General features: G+C 36.4%; 1 protein-coding gene across 3 annotated transcripts in view; it reads left to right on the top strand.

Moving 5' to 3' along the window:
- The window catches only part of Cul3 (cullin 3), an 83,396-nt gene that overhangs the window by 53,909 nt on the left and 11,853 nt on the right, over positions 1 to 17,634 (top strand). For all 3 annotated transcript variants that reach the window (XM_090354912.1, XM_090354911.1, XM_090354913.1), the window contains 9 exons: positions 2,657 to 2,817; positions 4,415 to 4,529; positions 6,461 to 6,689; positions 7,649 to 7,794; positions 9,743 to 9,919; positions 11,257 to 11,427; positions 12,540 to 12,647; positions 15,737 to 15,861; positions 16,345 to 16,441. In XM_090354912.1, coding sequence (XP_090211038.1) covers positions 2,657 to 2,817; positions 4,415 to 4,529; positions 6,461 to 6,689; positions 7,649 to 7,794; positions 9,743 to 9,919; positions 11,257 to 11,427; positions 12,540 to 12,647; positions 15,737 to 15,861; positions 16,345 to 16,441 — 1,329 coding nt within the window. The remainder of the gene's footprint in view (positions 1 to 2,656; positions 2,818 to 4,414; positions 4,530 to 6,460; positions 6,690 to 7,648; positions 7,795 to 9,742; positions 9,920 to 11,256; positions 11,428 to 12,539; positions 12,648 to 15,736; positions 15,862 to 16,344; positions 16,442 to 17,634) is intronic.

Raw genomic sequence — 17,634 nt, 5'->3', positions numbered from 1 at the left:
ACAGAACTTGCATGCAGAATTGGTGGCTCACAGCTATAATCCCACTTTCTCAGGAGGCTGAGAGCTGGGGATCACAGTTCATAGCCAGCCTCAGCACAAAACTCTATGGAGACTCTTATCTTCAATCACCAGAAAACCAGAAGTGGCACTGTGGCTCAAGGGGCAGGAGGGTAGCTTTGATTGAAGAACTCAGAGGCAGTGGGCAAGCCCAGAGTTCAGGGCCCACAATGACCAAACAACAACAACAAAAAAAACTTGTGTTAACTACCAGAACTTTTCTACCTATAAATCATCCAGACTGATAGAAGTTCTTTTACTGTTGTTAGACTGCTTTGTAGTGAAAACTTATACTATGTAAATCTAGTTGAGATTTGTGTGCTTACTGAAACTTGGTTGTGTTTTTTCAAATTTGTTTATGCAAGTTCTTGGTTTTATATACATTAAAGTGGCTTGAAAATGGAATTCCTTTGGTGTTGTTACTGCTCATCTTGATTTGAATGAGTCGTGAGTGATTGAAAACAACAATGAGGGCCAAACTCCTGGCCTAGTGGTATAGAGTGCTTGGTAGAGAGACCCAGGTTCGATTTGTTGGCACCATATACATAGAAAAAGCTGAAAGTCATAGGTGGTAGAATGCTAGTCTTGAGGAAAGCCCAGGGACAGAGCTCAGGCCCTGGATTCAAGTCTCAGGATGGGCAAAAAATAAAACAAAAATACAGCAATGAAGAAATTAAAAAAAAAAACAGAAGGAATTTACATTTGTATTTTATATTACTTCAAACATTTCTCTAGTTCATGCTATATCTTAATGAAACTGAAACGAGGAATGTTAAGCAAGTTTTTTTAATGTTACATGTACATGTAGGAAGGAGTTTTTAAATCATAGGATTCATGTTCAAAGAAAGTTTACACCTCAGAATTTGGGGATGTTAATGCAGTTGTAAGTGATATGTGAGGCCCTGGTTTCTAACCCTAGCACCCCTTTCGCAGATTGTATTGGTATTAGAGTAAACATTTGTATCTTTCAAATTGTGTTTGGGGAGGGAGGGGTTATACATCCATGTGATAATTTACCTGTTTCTAGTTAACCAACCAGATACTGCTTTTGATGGCATCCGGTAAAAAGGATTCTTGTGTGTGTGTGTGTGTGTGTGCGTGCTTTATTGTGCCACAGAAATTTACTTTCAGAAAAGTAGTTAATTAAACAGCCATTTTATAATTAAGAGTGTGTTTGCTACTTTTTGGATTATGAGGTTTATGACGGTTCTTATTGCATAAACCTGATTTTTGCTGAAAAGACAGAGTCAAGGTGGCAGGCAGGAAGGGTTGGAACTGAAGATCACAAGACAGTAGGAGGTTCAGCAATAACTAAGACATTCAGCCTAGCACCACTGGCTCAGGCCTGTAATCCTAGCTACTCAGGAGGCTGAGATCTGAAAATTGAGGTTCAAAGCCAGCCAAGGCAGAAAAGCCCATGAGACTCTATCTCCAATAAACTACTTTAAAAAAGCTGGTGGGGTGCTGCAGCTCAAGTGGTAGAATGCTAGCCTTAAGCAAAAGAAGCTCAAGAACAGCACCCTGGTCCAGACTTGAAGTCCCAGGTCCAGAAGTGAAAAAGAAAAGAAGAGGTTAGGAAAAAGTAAGAACCATCAAAACAAAGAGACAAACTTGGAATTTAAGGTGTTAAGGTTGGAAATAATAGAAAACGCATCAATGAAGAATTTGAACTCACTATATTTGATTTCAGAGTTGGTTCATGAAAAAGCTTATGATGAGATTATACAGAACTTAGAAACAAGAGCGCTGAAGTTGCTAACAAAAGAGGCTTTTCCTTTGACTTGTAGATGTGTGTCTTATGTAAGATGCGTGGAAAGAGATGATTGGAGGACTGATGCTGTGTTAAGTGAAGGCTGCATAAAGAAAATTTAATTAACTGGAAGGTTGATCAATAACATCCTTCTGTTAATAGCTCTGTTCATGTTCATTCTGTTGCTTTACATCCAATACAGTTTTTTAGAAAGTCCAAATAGCAACTTTTTTCATTGTACACGCCTCCAAGACTCTAGTGAACGCTTACAGGTTGTCTTTCTAGTGTATTTGGGGTAAGCAAGCACAAACTTTCTGGTACATATTGGCAGATTGCTGCAATGCTCATAAAGATCCTTGTTAAGAACAGAAAGGAATTAATAAGCCTTCCCTGCATTGAAATTAGTTTTTTTCCCTTGTTTTGATGCAAATAAGGATGTCAAATGATACACTATGCAACAAATAATTCTAGATTATCTATTTTCTGTATAATCATGTTGATTTTTAAGGACTGTGGTTCTGATTTATTAGAGCCTTACACTATTTACTAGTGGCAGTCAACTAAGTCCTATGGATCTATTTCATTCGCCTTTTGCTTTAAGGATGTGGCCTTCATGTAGAGTTAAAAGAACCTTTGAAGTATAATAAGCTTTAAGAAGGTAGATGTAATTTTAACTTGGGAGTACTACAAAATTCCACAAAGCTTAAGGTAATTTGAAGTGTTTTTCACCAGAGAAAAGATTGTTTTTTAAATAATGTTTTATTTACTTTTTATTGTTGGAGGTACCAATAATGACTTTTGTGTCTTAAAGGTTCTACTCAGGTTTATATTCATTTGTTTTAACTGCAGGACCGTGTATATGTACAACAAAATAATGTGGAGAATGTCTACAATTTGGGATTAATTATTTTTCGAGATCAAGTTGTGCGTTATGGGTGTATTAGAGACCATCTTCGACAAACTCTATTGGATATGATTGCTAGAGAGCGAAAAGGAGAAGTCGTAGACAGGTATATCACTTGTCTTTATTGGGATTCTTTCCTTAATAGCTGTTATTTCTTTAAAATAGAGTCACTGTCATAGATTTATTAAAATACAAAGCTTCGGTGTTAAGCACTAGTAAAAATGTTCAGAATGTTCTTTCATCCTTAACAGTTACCTAGAATTTACTCATGTCATCTTTTATGTATCAGATTTGTCGAAACATAATAGCCATGTTGACATTTTGTATCTTTTCTTTTTGCTGTGTAGTAACATTTTTATTCCTTGTGTTAGTGACTTCTCTGGATGTCTCCTTACCTTGAACAAAAACCTAGTCTAAAATGCCTAAGAGCTGTTATTCCCAATAGTTACATTTAGTGACTTTTCCTGATACAATTGCAATGTAGTTGTTTTTTTTTTTTCCCAATATTGCTTAGGAAGAGGTTTGAAACATAGATCGCCTTATTGAATTCTCTGTTTTCAGACCAAGAGTTAGCTGGAAACATATACGGTGTTGCTGTATTTTAGCATTAGTGCTTTTGATTAGGATCCCCAAAAGGCCATTCAGTATAAAAACTTAGATTGCTCAATAGTAGCTGGAAGCATAGCCTAGGTTATCTGTCTACCTTCTTCCTGCTTTGATAAACAACCTCTCTGTGTTTTGTTTTAATTTTATTGTTATAAAAGTGAGGTATTAAGGGGTTCTAGTTATATAAGGCAGGTAAGTACATTTTTTTTGGACAATGTCCCTCCTTTTCCTGGCTTTGTTCCAATTTTCCCTCCTATTTCCCTACCCACACACAAGTAATATAGTTTCTTTTCAACATAATGACTCCTGGATGTCACTGCTAGCTCTGTTTGGTTTTTTTTGTTTGTTTTTAATTAGTGGAAAGTACATGCCTGCTAGATACTCAGGAGGCTGAGATCTGAGTGTTGTGGTTTGAAGCTGACCTGGGTGGGCAAAGTCTGTGAGACTTTTTTTTTTTTTGGTCTGTCATAGGAGATGAACTCGGGGCCTGGGCACTATCCCTGAGCTCTTCAGCTCAAGGCTACCACCCTACGCCTTGAGCCAAAGCACCACTCCTGTTTTTCTGGTGATTTATTGGTGATAAGAGTCTCATGGACTTTTGTGCTCAGGCTGGCTTTGAACCAAGATCCTCAGATCTCAGCTTCCTGAGTAGCTAAGATTATAGGCATGAGCCACTGTGCCCAGCTTGTGAGACTTGTTAACTCTAATTAAACACTGAAAAGCTGGAACTAGAGCTGTGGCTCCAGTAATAGAGCACTTGAGCAAAATGCTGAAGGACAGTACCAGGCCCTTAGTTCAAGCCCTGGGATTGGCACCAAAAACAAAACAATACATTTAGACATCTTAATATATTTTCTTCAAAGTTTGTGAGTTACAATGGGATAAGACACTTGATAAATAACTATACTGTCAAAATCTGGTTTTCAGTTTTAAAAAAAAACAAAACTTTAAATCATAGACTACCGGAAGATAGGTCACTGATAAAAATTTTGGTGTCCTAAAGGTATGTGTATCCACTTTCACATTTTTAAATCTTCTTTTGAGTCTGTAATGTACTAATGTACTTTTATTATCATGTGCTTAACTTCTTTTAACAGGGGCGCAATAAGAAATGCTTGCCAGATGTTAATGATCTTAGGTCTTGAAGGAAGATCAGTCTATGAAGAAGATTTTGAGGCTCCTTTTTTGGAAATGTCTGCAGAATTTTTCCAGGTAATTAGTGACACTGTAAATAAATTTAATTAGTTACGAATTCATAATTTGAGCCTCTTGACTGAAACCCATTGGAATAGATAGTACAAAAACAGCCATGTAAGCATTCTGTTCCACATTCTCACATTAAGTAAACTTGTTGGTAACAAATTGAAGAATTTGAACTTACCTGTGTTGCTTTAAAAGTATGTATTGCAAGACATATAAACGTGGAAATAGTCTTAATGCCTTTTTAATTACAAATTACATAATATAGGCAACATATCACTAATGAAGTAAGTTGTACATTTTTAGTAGCTCTGGTCCTCACAAAATAAGCAGATATGTACAGTTTGGTAGTGCATATTTGCCTTTAATGATGGTGGAATTATGGATAAATAACTAAAAAGTATAAATAACTTGTCCTAGCTAAATTAAAAAATTGTCTACACTAGAAACAATTTGTAATGAAGTAATGTAATTAACAATAATTGACTACTGTTTACAAAAAGTGTTGAAAAACAAAATCCATTTTGAAATCTGCAACTATCTGAGTGTTTTCACAGTTTTGTAGTGTTACCCTGACAGCTTTGTTAAAGATTTTTAGAAATGAATGTAAAGGCCGAGAGCATGGAGTAGTGGTAGAGTGCTTGTCTAACACGTACAGATCCTTGGGTTTGATTCCTTAGTACCACATATATAGAAAAAGCGGTGCTGTGGCTCAAGCTAGCCTTGAGAAAGCCCAAGGACAGTGTTCAGGCCCTGAGTTCAAGCCCCAGGACTGGTTAAAAAGAAGAATGTAGAACTATTAACTTAGTAATCAGTAGAACATTCATAGGAACCATTAGATGAATGTGAAGATGGAGTTCAGGTGTCAGTTTACCCATGAAGGAGCAAAGGGTAGACCTGCTGCTGCCTTATCCCAAATCACTAGGAATTTTGTGGGCACACTTATGCACTTGGACTGCTTTGTGAACTTAGTTTCTACTATATCAAAGTGGGTTTTTTCCCCCCTGTATCACCTAATTGGAGCTAGTTTGGAAATTTCTCAGTTCTGATACATTACTATAATAGCTGCAGTGGTAAAAATTTGCATGCATGCCTGCATTTGTGTGAGCACTTACACATACTGTTTTTAGTAATTAATGGCATTGTATGTGAGTGTTTTGTTCAGTTCTTAATGCTTAGGTATTTGTTTATTTTTTTTTAATTAAAACTATTTGCTAAGACTGAAAATGTTTATATCAGTATGTCTTATTCTTAAGTCATTTGTCCTGGTATGAAATAGGATAAAATCAATTAGAATAACCTAGTGAGATTTCTGTTAAAGATATGATTAATCCTGATGGGAAAATTCTTCTTCAAAACTTCATATGTATCCTCCTTTGATTGTGGGACTATGATGGGAATGGAACTTGGTAACTAGCAGTATGCCAGGAAAACTTTTGCCAAACAAAATCCTTATTATAATTTTACTGTAAAACATTAAAAAATACCCATTTCCATTTGGAGTCACATACTTCTGTTTGAAATATTTTAGCTATGTTTAGCCAGGCTTAAAAATGCTGCTTACAGATTTAGTCTTAGGTAAATAACTGCTTAAGGACTATAAGGCAGACTATGATAGGAGTTTGTTTAGTGAGAAATTATGTAACATGAAAATGAGTCATGCTATTTATACTGATATATGATGAACACTATAGAAATTCCAGAAAACACATCTTTTTGTTTGTCCAGTCTGAGGCATGAATTCGGGGCCTGGACACTGCCCTTGGGCTTTCTCAAGGCTAGCGCTCTGCCACTTGAGCCACAGCACCATTTCTGGCGTGTGTGTGTGTGTGTGTGTGTGCGCGCGCGCGTGTGGCTGAAAAATCGAACCAGGGCTTCCTGCAGGTTAGGCCATACTCCTGGCCCTATTTTTGTTCTTTTAATAACATGCTTTTTAATTGCAGATGGAAAGCCAGAAATTTTTAGCAGAAAACAGTGCTTCAGTATATATAAAGAAAGTAGAAGCTAGAATTAATGAAGAAATAGAACGGGTAATGCACTGCCTTGACAAATCAACTGAAGAGCCCATTGTAAAGGTGGTGGAGAGGGAACTCATTTCTAAGCACATGAAGACTATAGTAGAAATGGAGAACTCTGGTCTAGTACATATGTTGAAAAATGGAAAGACAGAAGGTAAGTGTTATCTATTGAAAAATAACTACTTTTCTACCAGCAGTTTTTTAATTCTCTTAGAATTAAAGTTGATTATGAATGTTTTCTAGAAATTGTGATATTTATTATTAAGTTGTTACTGATTGTGTTGATAGGATTTAATGCTAAAACTTTATATCCTTATACATGAATAAATTTCAATCTTGAACTTTTTCCCTACTTCATTCATCTGAAGTTCTCTTAAATTCATCTTTTTCGTGTTTTTGCTGTTGTTTTTCCTGTTTCTCTCTCTCTCTCTCTCTCTTTTTTTTTTTTTTCCTCTCCAGACCTGGTTCTTGAACTTGGGGCCTGGGCACTGTCTCTGAGCTGCTTTTGCTCAAGATTAGGGCTCTCCCACTTGAGCCACAGTGCCACTTCTGGCTTTTTCTGTGTATGTGACACTGAGGAATAGGCTACCACCAAGCCACATTCCCAGTCCATCTTTTTTTATAATAGCTATTTACTTTCTTTCCTGAAAATGATTTAGGTAATTGATCAATACCCTAGAAAAATACTGAGCTTCTAATGCTTTAAAATTTGTACTTTTTTTTTTTTTCCCCAGTCCTAAGTTCAGGCCTGAGCACTGTCCTTGGACTTTCTCAAGGCTAAAGCTCTACCACTTGAGCCTCAGCACCTTTGGGCTATTTTCTAAGCATGTGGTACTGAGGAATCGAACCCATGCATGCTAGGCAAGCATTCTACCACTAAGCCAAACTCCCAGCCTAATTTGTACTTTTATGAGTTATTTAAAATAAATGTCTCTGCCGTTCTTCTGTTTTTTTAGGCAGATTTTAGGAATATTAAATCTACTTTTAATAAAAGAGACATATAGCCTAAATTTTCACATTGCTTATTTCAGTAGTCATGTAGTCATTGGATAGTAATAATAGAATCTTTATCACTTTAAGTTTAGCTAATTTGTTTTTTCTTTGTGATTGCAGACCTTGCTTGCATGTACAAGTTATTTAGTCGTGTGCCAAATGGTTTGAAGACAATGTGTGAATGTATGAGTTCCTATTTGAGGGAGCAAGGCAAAGCCCTTGTTTCTGAAGAAGGAGAAGGAAAAAATCCTGTAGACTATATCCAGGTAAACAAGCAAAGATTCTCTTTAAGTCGATGATAAAAGTCACTTGGACAGGTACTTTGGCTAAGCCATGTACTATATACTTAGTTTTATTGTACCATTGGTGAACTAATACATATCCTAAATACTTCAGAAATTTTCAGTACATATTTACATCATGGTGCCAAACGCAGCAGCTGCCTTTTGTTGCTGACCTTATCAAGACCTTGTGAAAAATAATGTCAGTTTGGCTGTAAGCATGGCCTATTGGTAAAATGCTCACATAGCATGCACAAAGACCCTGGTTTGATTCGTTGGTGCCACATACATAGAAAAAAGCTGGAAATGGTTCTGTGGCTCAAGTGGTAGAGCTCTGTCTTTGAGAAAAGCCAAAAGACAGTGTGTAAGCCCTGAGTTCAAGCCCCAGGACTGGCAAATAATCATAATAATAATATAATATAATAATATAATGTCAATTAAAGTGAACATGTTTGATGTGTGGTTTACTGCTGAAAATGCCTTAAAGTGTTTGGAAAAAGCCAAATAGCCTATTAACTAAATACTTTTTGTCTCCACACTCTGTTATTTTTCGAATAGTCTTGTGAGTAAATTTTGTCCCATGTTATTCTTGTATTAATGCAGTTTCTTTAATGCATTTATTTAAGCTTAATTGTCTCTTCAGTTGATCGATTTGGTCAAGATAGGAGAGCAAAAAGTTTGGGGTTTTGGTGCTGCCTTTTCATAACAGTATCTTTTGAGGATGGACTCTGCCTGTTACCACTGACATTTTTTTCCATATATTTTTTATTGTAATAGAAGGGTTACATTATATTCACCAGATAGAAGGTGCATTACTTCACAAACATTAATACCCTTTCTCATGTCTTGGTCCCCATTTCCCTAAGCTCACCCCCGCCCTTCATCTTGTTTTCCTCCCTTCCCTATCTGATTTCAAGTAACCAAATAAACATATATACAATATATCAGATGTCCTGGAGGTCCTTTCATTTAACCTCATACTATATAGCCATATGTATCTAGGTTTTGTTCTATTGTAAACCTCTGCTAGGAGAGCCCAAGGTTTCCCTAATTATGACAAATGAGGGAAACCATTGAGCCTATGTTCCTTTGAGTCTGGCTTACTTCACTTTAATATGATTTTTTTCTAAGTCTTTCCATTTCTTTACAAATAGGGCAATGTCGTTCTTTTTGATAGCAGCATAGAATTCCATTGTGTATAAATACCACATCTTGATCCAGTCATCAACTGAGGGGCATCTGGGTTGGTTCCATATCTTTGCTATGGTAAATAGAGCTGCAATGAACATTGTTGTGCTAGTGGATTTAGTATGTCCTTGTTTCTGGACGATGGGATAAATGCCAAGTAGTGGAATTTCTAGTTCATAGGGGAGTTCTGTTTAGTCTTGAAGAACTGCCATACTGCTTTCCATAATAGTTGAACGAGTTTGTACTCTCACCAACAATCACCACTGACATTTTAAATGTAGGCTTAGATATAGTCTGGACAGCAATCCAATAGACTGTATACATAACTCTGAACCCACGTTTATTACCAAGGAAATTAAGGCAGAACATGCACTCAAAAGTATATTTGTGCTGAGCATGGTGGCTCACGCCTGTAATCGTAGCTACTCAGGAGGCTAAGATCTGAGGATCAGGGTTCAAAACCAGCTCTGGCACAAAAAGACCTGAGTCTCTTATGTCAAGTTAACCTCTAGAAAACGGGAAGTGGGGCTTGGCTCAAGAATAAGGTAGTGGCCTTCTGCTGAAGAGCACAGGGACAGCGCCCAGGCCCAGGGGTAGGGCAGTAGCCTTGAGCTGAAGAGATCAAGGACGGTGTCCAGGCTGAGTTCAAGTCCCATGACCCACCAAAAAAAAAAAAAAAAGTGTATTTGTCATTTAGGGGAAAAGTTTATAATGCATTGTACTTTTCTTTGTTTTTATTTGTAAGGGTTTATTGGATCTGAAGAGTAGGTTTGATCGCTTCCTCCAGGAATCGTTCAATAACGACCGGCTCTTTAAACAGACTATTGCTGGTGACTTTGAGTATTTTCTCAACCTCAACTCCAGGTCTCCTGAATACCTCTCATTATTTATTGATGATAAGCTGAAAAAGGGAGTCAAAGGGGTAAGTATTAGTGTATTTGAAAATATATTTATAGATTATGGGAAGTAGATTTTATTTGTTGCTAGGATAGGACATTTAAAAATGAGGGAATTTTATAAATGCAAAATTAAGCTGTGAACCATTGAACAGTAAGTATATTTGACTGTCAAGACGACAGTTGATGCTACTTTGTGTATAAATGGCATACAGATCAACTGAACAGCTGTAGTTAGTAAAAACAGATGTAGTTTTTGCCTGAAAGTTAGATGTACCATAAATGACAATAATCTGAAAAACTCTCTGGTAAAACAGGCTGTTGCTTGCTTCCATCCAGTTCTTAAGGGTCATATATTAGAAATACTTGCATTCTGGGAATTTGTGAGAACAGTTAGAAAAATAGTCCACTGAAAATAGTTTGAAATTATGTATTAAGGTTTAGTTTCAGAAGTTTAGTTTGGCAGGTTTAGTTTCAGAAGTTTAGTTTGGCAACTTGAGGTTATATGGGAGCACAGAACATCAGATTAAGCGTATTTGAGTTATTCTCTCTTGGCTTCATCTTGGAATTTGAGACAAAGGAAAAAATAGCAAATGGCTACCAATTATACAGCCAGCAGTTATAAGAAAGTTTTGATTACTAAGGATACATAGAAATCACACATTACCTTACTCTTCAGGGCTTGCCTGGCATGCACAAAGACCTGGATTCAATTCCTCGGTACCACATACATAGAAAAAAGCCAGAATTGGTGCTGAGGCTCAAGTGCTAGAGCTCTAGCCTTGAGAAAGTCCAAGGACAGTGCTGAAGCCCAGGACTGGCAAAAATGGGGGGGGGGGGAGATAATGGAGTCTTTTTTTTGAGTCATGGTGCTTGAACTCTGGTCCTGGGCACTGTCCTTGAGCTCTTCAACTCAAGCTTAATGCCCTACCCCTTGAGCCACAGTGCCACTCCCAGTTTTCTAGAGGTTAATTGGAGATAAGAATTTCACAGTCTTTAGTGCCTGGGCTGGCTTTGAAACTTGATCCTCAGATCTCAACCTCCTAAGTAGCTAGGATGACAGGCATGAGCCATAGATACCGGGCTAGGCAAGGAGTCTTTATTGTTTGGATTTTAACATTTTTATTTTTCTCTTTAGTTTAAAGGGAACTACCTTTTGTCTATATAGTTCTGCCTATATATTACACAAAAGTTTCTAAAATATTCTCTGTGACTAAAATCTTACGCTCTCAGTCATCCCTTATTACAGCTGTATAGAAGGTATATTCCTAAAGCAAATCCCTTTTATTTGTACATGAGATGTGATGCTTTCATATAACTATCGCTATATAATTATTAAGTCATGTTTTAATGAATTTTGCAGCTAACAGAACAAGAAGTAGAAACCATATTGGATAAGGCAATGGTCCTTTTTAGGTTTATGCAAGAAAAAGATGTATTTGAACGTTATTATAAACAACACCTGGCAAGGAGACTTCTCACAAATAAAAGTGTTTCTGATGACTCGGAGAAGAATATGATATCTAAATTAAAGGTAAAGTATATATTTAAGAGGGAATGGATTGCATTTAACATACATCTGTTACATTATGACGCGCCAATGCTTGGACTGGAAATCATTGACTTGATTTTTTTCTTCTTTTTTTACATAAAAATTACATTCTTTTTTTACATAAAAATTACATTCCTTGTACAAAGAGGTTTCATTGTGACATTTCCATCCATGATTTTTAAGTGCTTGTTTCTGAGATATTAAATGTAGATTGAGTTAATTTTTTTTTACAATTTTATTATAATGGTGATTTGCAGAGGGGTTGCAGTTATGTAAGTCAGATAAATGAATACATTTCTTTTTGAAAAGTGTCACCTTTTTCTCCCATTTTTTTCTGTTCTGACCCCTCATCCCCTGAAGTTGTATAGTTCATTTTCAACATAGTGTCTAGTGAGTTTCACCACTGCATTTTTTCACCCTTTATCCCACCATTTCTGTGCTCCTCCTTACCTTCTCCAAACAGATAAACTGAAATATAAGACAGAAGATAAATCAGAAATAGTAGCAAAGAGAAAAAACCAAGAAGCGAAGTTACAAGAGGCAGCCAGGCGCAGTGGCTCCGCCTGCAATCCTAGCTACTCTGGAGGCTGAGATCTGAGGATCAAAGTTCAAAGCCAGCCCGGGCGCCAGAGAATCTGAAACTCTTGTCTCCACAAAATGGGGCTTGGCTCAAGGGTAGGGAGGTAGACTTGAACCGAAGAGCTCAGGGACAACACCCAGGCCCAGGGGTAAGGTAGGGCAGTAGACTTGAGCTGAAGAGCTCAAGGACAGCGCCCAGGCCCAGAGTCAGAGTTCAAGCCCTGTGGCCCCAAAATAAATAAATAAAGCGTCCTATTTCCATTTCTTGGAGTTCCCACATGCATATAGCCATTGTACATCTCTGATCCTTTCCTAAGAATATCCTCCTTTGGGCCCACCAGCCATGGGAGGATGGGGCAGGAGGATCATGAGGTTCATGGGCTAAACCACGAACTACTCATTTTAGTAACCACATGCATACAGCAGCTAAGAGGAAGGTTGGCAATAGGGGAAATGTTTCAATAGTTTTTAAAGAAAAATCCATTCATTTGTATATATCTGTGTTTCCTCCACAGACTGAATGTGGATGTCAGTTCACATCAAAACTGGAAGGAATGTTTAGGGATATGAGCATCTCAAACACAACTATGGATGAATTCAGGCAACATCTACAAGCAACTGGGGTAAGGCTATTTAAAGTCTTTGTAGTGAAAACTTTTTTTTTTTACTTTTCTTTTTGGGGGGGGGCGGCAATCCTGGGGCTTGACCTCAGAGTCTGAGCATTGGGCTTTTCTCAAGGCTAGAACTCTACCACTGAAGCCACAGCACCACTTCCAGCTTTTCTATATATATATATGGTACCAAGGAATCTAACCCAGGTCTTTGTGCATGCTAAGCAAGCACTCTTATCACTAGGCAAACTCTCAGCCCTATAATGGAAATTTTATTCATAATCAAATGGCTGGTCTTTTGGAATCATTTCTTTAAGTGCACTGCAGTGTCTTCTCATGTTTTTATCCCCTTTTCCCTCCCCTTAATTCTTCCCCTCATCTTATTTTCCCCCCTTCCTTTTCCTATCTCAAATAAATGTATTTAACTTTCCTAAAATTTAAGCTTATTTTTTCTGCTTGAAGGAATGCATTGAAAATTTAATAATTTTTTTGTTGTTATCATAAATTGTAGAAAGAATACAGAGCTTAGGAAAGCTACCTAACATTTCTTACTTTATCCTTGAGTTATTTTGGGATAGTTACGGAAGCGTTTTTACTTCAATAGTTCCTCATATCCTAAGACAGGAGAACAATAAACTGAAAATTCAGATATTTGTGTGTTATCAACACAAAATGTTATCAGTTTTTTGTGTTATCAACACATTGTGTTATCATTGTGTTTTGTGTTATGGTTCCTTATAAGATGCTGAGCAACTTCTATTTTTAGTTAGACAATTAAATAGTCACTTAAAGTTTTCTTTGTACGTGACCACCTACTACTTGACAGTTAAAGAACTTGAGAATCATTAACAAATTTAGAGGCTTTTCTTTCAATATTTAAATGAGAAGTCTTCATTTCTACTGGTATCACTGGCCCATCACATGTAAGATAGGAGAATATAACTTTGTGTCTAAGCATGTGTATATAGATAGAAGCATTCTGAGTCCTTTCTGAATAGTTGTATACTTTGCCTCATAAATGGGATTTAATAGTAGAAAAGAACCTATAGCATAGAAATCTGGAAAGCAGAAATGTGTGTGGAGAGGAACTGAGTGATTGCATTATCCTCGATTCTTCTTCAATTGTTTTACTTGAATCCATCCACTGATAGGCCTTTCTAATCCACTTAGGCCTTTCTATTTTCTATAATAATTTTTCTTAAATCTTATACATATATAAATATTGAAAGCTAGGGGCTGGGAATTTGGCCTAGTGATAGAGTGCTTGCTTAGCATGCACAAAGACTTGGGTTCAATTCCTCCATACATACCACATACATATTTTTTAAAAAGCTAAAAGGGGTGCTTTGGCTCAAGTGTAGAGATCTAGCCTTGAGTATGCCCAAGGACAGTGCTCAGGCCCCGAGTTCAAGCTCCAGGACTGGCAAAACAAATAAGTATTGAAAGCTAGAGAACGCCAACCTTGTAAGGATGAATTTTCTGTGAAAATTGTGTTGGATAGATACTGAACCTGTTGTTTTAGGAAGTGTCTAAAATATGTCTATGGTAGTTGAGACTTAAAATAAGAGCATTTACATGTTTTTCTATGTTTTGTGTTGAAATTAATTTATTTGAAAAAATAGTATATGCTGGGAATGTAGCTTAGTGGTGAGTTCTTGTCCAGCATGCATGAAGCTCTAGGTTCGATTCCTCACACCAAATAAACAGAAAAATTCAGTGATGGGTCTTGAACTTTGGGCTTGAGCGTTGTCCCTGAGCTATTCAGCTCAATGCTGCCACCATCTCATGGACTAAAGTGCTGGGGCTGGCTTTGAATCGCAATCTTCAGATCTCAGTCTCCTGAGTAGCTAGGATTATAGCCATGAGCTACTACTGCGCGTAGCTATAAAAGAGGGCAGAAAATCTACATGCCATCTTGTTAACATATCCAGGAGCCATAAAATATCCTGACAGATATTACTAGTACTTTTATCTGTGTACTTGTTATTTTTCAAGTGGTTTCAAAATAGCACTGCAAGAATCATAGTGTGTTCCCTATTTAATAATTGAATAATTCATCAAGTGTTCAGCAGCTAAGCATTTATACTATTTACTGGGGATATAGCAGTCCATGGGACAAAAGCCTTTGCCATGCGAGAACTCTTAATTCTGATCATAAACATAAGTGAATAGTTGTAGAAGGAAACAGGAAACACTTGGCTTAAAAGTAACATTTTGAAAATAACTTCTTAAAGGAGATTAAGGAACGAGATACGTACATATTCAGAAGGAATTGTAGTGTTTCCATCTTTGAAATTTGATAGGTCATATGTACTTGATAAGGGGTGAATGGATTGTTCAAATAGTAACACACATTCCAGTTTGCAAATTTTTTGCAAACTTTTTGCAAATTTTCAGTTTACCATCTTAGCTTGTGATAATCAGAGTCTCTAGTTTGATGCTCTTTTTTCAGCACCACCTAAGATTTTTAGTTTCAATTTCTTTAAAATAGAATGATCATTTAATAGATAACGTGAAGAAATGAATATGGATGCTTCTTGATATTGTAAACTCATCTATACCTTTTAAAAATAATTGCTGTATTGCCAAATTTAAAAAAGAGATTTGTAATATAAGTCATACTTTATCCATGAAAGCATATTTTGAAATGCTTAAAAATTCCTTAGAAATTTATTTTGAACAAAATACCTATTTATGATGTTTCCAGCATGCTATATAAATGTGTCTTGTGCTAGGTTGTTAGAATGTGAGCTGCATTAACTGTTAAAACATAAGAACTTTTCATCAGTGTAGTTGAACTTTGGGTGTTAGGGATGTTTTTGTTTGGTATGGTATAAAAAACTAAAATGAAAGATATTACAGATTTTGCAGTTTACCTAAATTTTTTTAAATTCTAAGTTTTGTAATTGTTTCTTTGCCGGGATTATTTAACTTTAGGAAGTTGTAGATATGTCAAAGCCCCCAAATTTGTTTGATTTACTACACTTTGGGCATGGAGATCATTATTGTGTTATAGATACTTTGATAATTATAACACAAGCATGGAATGGTAAACAAACCCTAGTTAATTTTAGGGGACTTCCCCTTTCTGTTTTACATAGGTATCTTTAGGTGGTGTTGATCTTACAGTACGGGTTCTCACAACAGGATACTGGCCCACTCAGTCAGCCACACCAAAGTGCAACATCCCACCAGCACCAAGACATGCTTTTGAGATATTTAGAAGGTAAGCTTGCATAAATTACTGTCTACAACTAAAACAGACTTTAACATTCTTGATGTTCCTAATTAAAAATGAATATACTCCCATTATTAACTTCACGATTCATAATAAATTATACTTTTAGTATGTAAAAATCAGTAAAATCTTGTCAGGATTATTTTATTTATATTCTGTTTACAGCACTAATCATGGTTAGTAAGAAAGTTTTTTTTAGAGTTAATGCCTTTCACTGGCTTATAAATAAAACTGATTATTGGATTACCATGGAGGAAGCTGGTCTTACACACAACAGGGATGAATTAGTATGTTGGAGCAACAGTTAAAAATCTTAAGTGCCCCTCAGTTTCCTCTCTGTGAAGAGTTGGGAGTGAACTTCATTCCGAGGTTTGATATGATGAATATATTCGTTAAACGATTGTTGTCTTATAATTTTATATCAAAGACATGAGTTGCATGATTCTCTAAACCTGTTTTGATCCACTAAAGGTTCTACTTAGCCAAACACAGTGGTCGACAGCTCACACTCCAGCATCATATGGGTTCTGCTGATCTTAATGCCACCTTTTATGGTCCAGTAAAAAAGGTAAATACTAAGTGAATTAAAATTAATCTGTATGGGCCGGGAGTTTGGCCTAGTGGTTAAAGTGCTTGCCTAGCATGCATGAAGACCCGGGTTCGATTCCTCGGTACCACATACATAGAGAAAAAGCTGGAAGTGGTGCTGAGGCTCAAGTGGTAGAGCTCTAGCCTTGAGAAAGTCCAAGGACAGTGCTCAGGCCCTGAGCTGAAGCCCAGGACTGGCAAAAAAAAAAAAAAAAAAAATTAATCTGTATAACTGATCTGAGATTTATATCGAGCTGAGTAAACTTATTCAAAAAAGCTTGAATTTCATTGAGAATTTTATAGATGAGGTAAAACTCAAGATCATATTGCATAAAATAATATGTAGAGTTGATTTGAAAACATAAAATTTTAAAAATATTCTTTAAAAATTTTTGTTTTTAATGAATCAAAACCAGGAGAATGATAATTGAGATTTGTCAGGCATAAATATTAGTGCAGTTTTAAAAAATTATAATGCACATTGGCGGCTTATTTTATCCATCTGTCTGTCTGTCTGTCTGTCTGTTAATCTAATCTGTTTACTGCTTCTGGGCTTGAACTGTGCACCTGAGCACTGTCCTTGAAATTCTTTTGCTCAAGGCAGGTTAGCTAGTCCTCTACCACTTGAGCAACAGCACCACTTCTCGCTTTTTCTGAGTAGTTTATTGGAGATAATAGTCTCACAGACTTTGCTGCCTGGGCTGGCTTCTAATTGGAATCCTCAGATCCTCAACCTCCTGCATAGCTAGGATTACAGGATGAGCCACTGTCACCTGGCAATATTTTTAATACTTAAATTATTGGGGTTTGTAGTAATTGGGTATTATCAGTATTATCATTAATGTGGTATGATTCAAGTTTCCCATAAAAGTGAAGTACAAAGTGTTCTAGAAAACCATTTTAAAAAATTCCCTGGTTGTTACATATGCATCCAATAACATTTTATTTTAGATTTTAACTTTAGAATATTAATGCTTTGATATTTGCATATTAGTGTAAGAACAAAGTATGTTTTAGTATCATTGGAAGTATATAAGTACCATAATTTTTTTTACTTGAAATGCGTGTAGTCTAACAATTTACTTGGTAGAAAATTATTTGACATATTTAACCACGAATGGGAAGTCCAAAAAACAGAGAGTAAAGAACTGGGGTCTTTCTAAGTCAAGTTTT

This window comes from Megascapheus bottae, chromosome 21 (genome assembly GCF_031878675.1).
Source record: "Megascapheus bottae isolate mThoBot1 chromosome 21, mThoBot2.hap1, whole genome shotgun sequence".
Classification (NCBI taxonomy): Eukaryota; Metazoa; Chordata; class Mammalia; order Rodentia; family Geomyidae; genus Megascapheus; species Megascapheus bottae.
This window is presented reverse-complemented; position numbering and strand designations above follow the sequence as displayed.